This window comes from Tarenaya hassleriana, unplaced genomic scaffold (assembly GCF_000463585.1).
Source record: "Tarenaya hassleriana unplaced genomic scaffold, ASM46358v1 Cleome11, whole genome shotgun sequence".
In the NCBI taxonomy this organism is placed as follows: domain Eukaryota; kingdom Viridiplantae; phylum Streptophyta; class Magnoliopsida; order Brassicales; family Cleomaceae; genus Tarenaya; species Tarenaya hassleriana.
This window is the reverse complement of record NW_010961290.1, coordinates 3,093,654-3,099,577: the sequence shown is the minus strand read 5'-3', so window position 1 is coordinate 3,099,577 and position 5,924 is coordinate 3,093,654. Positions and strand designations below refer to the sequence as shown.

The window sequence follows — 5,924 nt, the reverse complement described above, 5'->3', positions numbered from 1 at the left end:
CTATCACGTCTTTCAGTTCTCCCACTTCCCGTCTCAGCATCTCAACCCTTTCCCCTTCACCGTTGATTCCCTTCTCGGGTGACTCGTTGCTTTCTCTGTCCATAAACCCGTTTGTATGACCATTCCAAGCTGCAACCGGGGATGATCCCTTACCGTTACTACCTCCGTTTCCCACGCAATGATCTGCAATTGCCTTTCTGAGCCTCTGAACTTCTCTTTCGGAATCAAATATATCCCTGTTTGTAGCCTCGAGCTGTGCCTGCAGATGGCTGGAGTGTGCCATTTGCGCGTTGAGTGAATTCTGCAACTCCAGGATCTGATCCTGCATTTCCAAGATCATGTCATCCCTTCTCTTCAGTTGTTGTCTCAGTTTCTGTATCACTTCTCGCTTACTGAAGATGTCTGAGCCGGATTCAGATACACAAGGAGAGTCTGAACAGGTTGAATGATGATTAAATGGCTTTGGGGGTAATTCCAGACGATCTGGAGAAGATGCCCACATGACGCCATTCTCTTTGTTGAATTCTGGAGGAGGAACTGTAACCAGAGGAAGGGGAAAATCGGGTACGGAAGCCATTTGTTCCTTTGGAACATGCTTTCCCTCTGCACTCTCAGTTCCTGTATCAAACAGCAAAGTACATAAAAGCTGTCGAGCAGTGACAATCTTTTTTTAATAGAGGAAGATTTTTATACAATATCGTGGAGGAGTAGGATTCAGTTCCAGAGATCATACAACAAGATATTATAAAGCAAATAAAGAACAGAATGTAGGTCCAAACACACTGATACCCTAAGCTAAGAAACAAGTGTAGGATTTCCCCCCTAAGTTTTCTTATCAAAGATTCAAAATGTAACCACATAGACAACGTTTCAACAGTTTCTCAAAATGCCAAATGTTGACACCCATCAACAGCAAAATTCTGCTCCCGCATTCTCGAATTGGTCTACAACAAATATAAGAGAGACACAACAAAGCTAATATGCAAAAGATTAGGTGATCATAAGTAACATATATTGTCGTTTTAGTAGACTGAAGGGATGCGGATCATACGAGAAATGGCTCACAAATTCAAACCTGGGATGCAGTGGAAGCAACAATCATCATTCTGTGCACAAGAAGCTACATTGGAATGCAAACAGCAGCGAGATGATCTTCTATCGGATGTTCCATTTACTGCATAACAACCTTTCAATGAGATAAACATTAGCAAACCGACTGTAAGAAGACATGAAAGAGGCATGGCTGCTTTAGTTTGTAGCCAAAAGCAAATGCTTTCGCTCGTACCTTTCAATCCACTAGTTGCACATTCTTGTTGTTTTGAGTCGAACGACTGCTTTAACTTATACCCAAACCGAATGGACAATGTGCTTAGCAGTGCACCGCCTGCAATGAGGATCCAGTTTGGCCCTTCACCCCGAAAATTCTCTACTCTCTCACGCCTGAAAACCCCATTTCTTCTTGTGTTCATCTTAAGAGCGAGTTAAGTGCCTCTATCATCCAAACATGACCTAAACTGACCAGATACAAAACTTTATTACCACCTATTGATCATAAGAAATTAGACGACTCAATCAGGAAAACAAGAATCCTAGTGTCTAACAATTTACTTTGTGCGAAGGAAACAAGGAGATCCAGGCTGCAGTTTAGAGAGCACTAGAAGTTTTATGCTGCCAAATTCCAGAGTCTAATACACCAGCAGAACCTCCATGGGAGGGTAGTCTACAAATGAAATCATACAAGTAATTCAAGGTTCAGAATTCTTGTGACTAGTTTCGAGTAATTTCATAATAAAACAGAGCAAAATACCATAGAAACTGCAATAATTTCTAAAGAATAAAGTTTAACAAACAGCATCCAAGCATAATAAACCCGTACACCAGCAAACCATGGCAGAGAAACACTATGACATAAGTACCTAGAGCGTCGAAAATCAGGATAACAGCAAATAGGCATGAGCAACATTGGTAAGAAAAACAAACGCAGCATTATCCATTCATTGTCCTAAACCTTAATCAAATGAAAACCAATGCGGACCAAGTGGGCAAAAACAAAAGGAAGCTAAAAATCATGGATACTTGACTTGAACATGAAGCAATAAAAGAAGACCCATCTTTTAGAACATCCGTAAAATTAAACACAGATGCCATAAATCCTAATCAAACCCTAAAAAAAATCAAGGGATGCCTGGATGGACAGTCAAACGAGAGCAGTGAATGCGAAGATATTACATCACGATGCAGAAATCCGATGAACAATCCCAAAAGAAATCGAAAACGAAAACGAAGAGGCATCTCGGAAACATCCGACCAGAAACAGACACCGAAATCAAACGCGGATAAAGAAGAGGATCCAAACACGCACCTCACCCAAGGGGTTTTAGTGCTCGGAGAAATTTCCCTCTCACAGAAAACCCTCCCACTCTTAGTCTTAGACTTTCATTTTTCGTCTTCTCTCTCCCTCCCTCAAATGAATCTGTGGCGTTATCGGGAAAATCGAAAAGAAAATGGAGAACGAACCCAGAAAATTTTCTCGAGAATCTCTCTCGGTGGTTTTGACTGTGGTGAAGAAGAGAAACCCAGAGAGGAGTGTGTGAGAAACGCGGCTTCACCCTATTGCTGCTGCCACCTGAATTCCTCTTTCCATTCCTTTTTCTTCTGAAAAAACTTTGAAAAAAAAAACACACACATTTTAGTGACAACAAAAAAAGGGAAAAAACATTTCTTTACGTACAAGAACTTTGTCATGATAAGGCTTAATCATTGTTTGAAATATAATTAAATAAGTTTTAAAATGTTTTAAAACATGATCATAGGGTATCGTTACATTTTGATTTTTTAAAAATTGTATTTATATATTTTTTATATCAATTGTTCGTTTCATTTTATTGAATATTGATTATTTGTTTAAGTTTATTTTAAAACAATAATTACACTCAATATTTTAATTATTTTAGATCGAATAATAAATATAAATGGTCTCTTCCATTTTGTATAGGATGAATATAAATATCCATCCACCTTTGATATACTATCAAGCTATCCAAAAAAATGTAAAAATTAAATTTACAAAGGTCGAATGCCCACAAATTTAATATATATAATTTTGGTTGGCAATAAGATTCCAATATAACGTGAGGGGCATTCATGGGAAAACATGTTCATTAGTTTAATAAATAAACACCAATACACCATCATTGCAACAAACATAGCTTTTGCATTAGTATACTTAACTATGCTTTTGACAGATACGCTGTCATACAAAAATGATAATTCAAAGATCTATTCCATTGTACAAATTTGTCATTGAACCATATCACAACATATGCCTGAATTTTCAAGAAACTGAAGTCTTTTAATCTTAATTGGAGTCCTGCCCTGTAATTTTTTTAGTTATGTTTCACTAATTTGTGAATTAATTCATCTATTAGTGAAGAAAATCGAACTAATTCCTGAGAAAATGAATGATAATATCGACCATAGGGTTACGGTGGCAGGCCTATATTATTCTACCATGCATTATATATATATATATATTACCTCAAGGATTAGGAAAACGAAAAAAATGCTTGTTTTTTGTTTTATTGGGTAGAAAAACTAAAATAATAATAATAATAATAATAAAGATAAAGAGTCAATAATATATAGGTAAGGAAAAGGAAAATTATGTCGATAAAAATTATTATAAAATTATTAATTACACCTGTTATAAAAAAAAGTGCATTCGCCAATATAGGTAATTAAAATAAGTTATATGTACAATAAAATAAAACTGTTATATGCTCTAGCTTATTAGAAGCACTTACCCGCCCGTAATATAGATATAAAACTATGTTTAACTATTCGAACGCAACTGTTGCGTTTGCGTTTTGCGTTTACTGAGGCTTTCGACACGTGACAATTGCAAATTTTATGAGACCTTTCTTGTATCCTTCGATCATCAACGGCATCGCCAATGCTCCTTTGATACTCGTTAGACCTGTTCCATCCGGAAAAAAATTAGAAAAAATAATCAATAAAAATAGAAAATTATACTGATTCAGTTCCAAGATCTTTGGAGACAAACCAGTTCCAAGATCTTTGGAATGTATTGAACCTTTACGGAAACAAACAAGATCTTTGAAGACAAAACAGTTCCAATATCTTTGGACAGCATAAAAGAACATTTTCAAGAAGTTACAAGAAAACTTCATAAACCTTTATAAAGTTTCTACAATTCTGAAGGATCACACAAAAACAAAATCCAAGGACAGATTGTGGTTCAGCTCTCATGATCTTGCATAAGTTTATACGCATTTAGTCGATTGGAGCTTTCACATGATCAAATCCACAATTTCGAGAAATAACCGAAATTGTCATAAAACCGAAAAAAAAAGATAGCGAAACTTACCGCTGCGAAGCAGAGAGAAGAAGCCTTTCCATGTCAAGGCAGTTCGTATAACCGCCGGCCAAAACGGAGCAACATTCTCCGACCAATCTGCAGACTTGATGTCCTTCACCAACCAAACACGTAACGTTATATCTTGTCCTAATGTTCCTTAATTTTGGAATCCAAAACTTGTTACTATTTAAACGATTTCGCCACGAGGACGAGGAAATGGAATTACGTGGAGAGAAAGAGACTCGAGCAAGGCGACATAATCGGAGGTAGAACACCAAGCAGGGAGGTAAAAGGCATCGGAGATTCTGTCCAAGAGGGTCTGCTCCCATGGCTGGAGAGTTTCTTCGCCGTGAGAGAGATCTCGGTGGCACCATGTCACTATGATTATCGTCCCACCAGGTGCGGCCACACGGACTAACTCCTTCACAAACTGCACTTATGATTCACCACCAACACCGCATAGCTTTTGTCACCAATGTAAGGTATTATCCTACTATAGTATATAGGTTTTACCTATACAGAAAACTATTACTCTCTAAGCAAAACTCCAGATTAACGAGTTCAGATGAATAGAGGATTATGGAATAGAGGACTGACCTTGGGCTTGTCAGGCATGTGTTCACCGCTCTCCATTGACCAGACGAGGTCGAACTTCCCGTCTTCAAACGGCTGCTGCAAAGCATCCGCCACTTGAAACGAGACCTAATTCGTACAATTCTCGTCAGTCAATTCGTACTTGCCAATCAATATGGATAACAAAGTTACATAATGGAGGGTTGGCATGGGAACTGCAATTTCGAGTACCAGTCCACCCGCGAGTCGGGGCATTCGAAATTTCGGATACTCATTCACCCATTAGAATAATTGTGAATCCGATGATGGAGAATCCAATTTTTGGGTTCTGGGTTCGGATTTCTCTCGTACCCCCACAGATACTCGAACTGGAGGGAGAGAGGGGCGAGATGAGAGCAGGCGAGGCCCCAAGGGGTCGGGCACGAGGCAAGGGAGAGAAGGCAAACGGAGGGGGTGGAGGCCGAGACTAGAGTTAGAGATCCGAAAGATACGGACCAGCATAAACTACCAGCATACTAAAACTATGATGATTCAGACGAAAGATACCAACAATCCGACAGAAAAAAGATGTTCATAAAGCAAGATAGGAAGAGGCATAAGGACTGAGACCTTGTGAGAGAGGCCTTGAGCAGAGGCGAGTTCATTGGCTCGACGAGCTTGAAAGGGACTGAGGGTGATGCCACTGCACTCTGCTCCATATTTGAGGGACATGTACCTTGAGCTCCCTCCTATCCCACACCCCACGTCCACCACTCTCCTCCCCTTCTCCTTCTCCTCCCCTTTTCATTTTCATTCGCAAAAAAAAAAAATTCATATTTTTACATCATGTAAATTCAAAATTCAAGTATCAGAGGATAACATTTGTTTCAATATATTTTAATTAACAAGAGCCAAGAATATGAATTTCATCATTTTAATAATTTTGAATTTAAATTTTTAAATTACGTAGCAAACAGCCCAACAAACAGGGAAA

At 38.5% G+C, this 5,924-nt stretch overlaps 2 protein-coding genes across 2 annotated transcripts in view; both read right to left on the bottom strand.

Moving 5' to 3' along the window:
* Positions 1–2,657, bottom strand: part of LOC104805719 — a 3,265-nt gene extending 608 nt beyond the window's left edge. The window contains exons 1-4 of the mRNA XM_010530368.2: positions 2,363–2,657; positions 1,286–1,509; positions 1,076–1,174; positions 1–618 (exon numbers count right to left, since the gene is read on the bottom strand). The exon at positions 1–618 is cut by the window's left edge and continues 12 nt beyond it. Of these exons, the coding sequence (XP_010528670.1) occupies positions 1–618; positions 1,076–1,174; positions 1,286–1,469 (901 nt within the window). The 5' untranslated portion in view covers positions 1,470–1,509; positions 2,363–2,657. The remainder of the gene's footprint in view (positions 619–1,075; positions 1,175–1,285; positions 1,510–2,362) is intronic.
* A 1,013-nt stretch (positions 2,658–3,670) lies between these two features.
* Positions 3,671–5,924, bottom strand: part of LOC104805718 (tocopherol O-methyltransferase, chloroplastic-like) — a 3,173-nt gene continuing 919 nt past the window's right edge. Inside the window, exons 2-6 of the mRNA XM_010530367.2 lie at positions 5,561–5,730; positions 4,976–5,080; positions 4,605–4,808; positions 4,388–4,490; positions 3,671–3,976 (exon numbers count right to left, since the gene is read on the bottom strand). Of these exons, the coding sequence (XP_010528669.1) occupies positions 3,873–3,976; positions 4,388–4,490; positions 4,605–4,808; positions 4,976–5,080; positions 5,561–5,730 (686 nt within the window). The 3' untranslated portion in view covers positions 3,671–3,872. The remainder of the gene's footprint in view (positions 3,977–4,387; positions 4,491–4,604; positions 4,809–4,975; positions 5,081–5,560; positions 5,731–5,924) is intronic.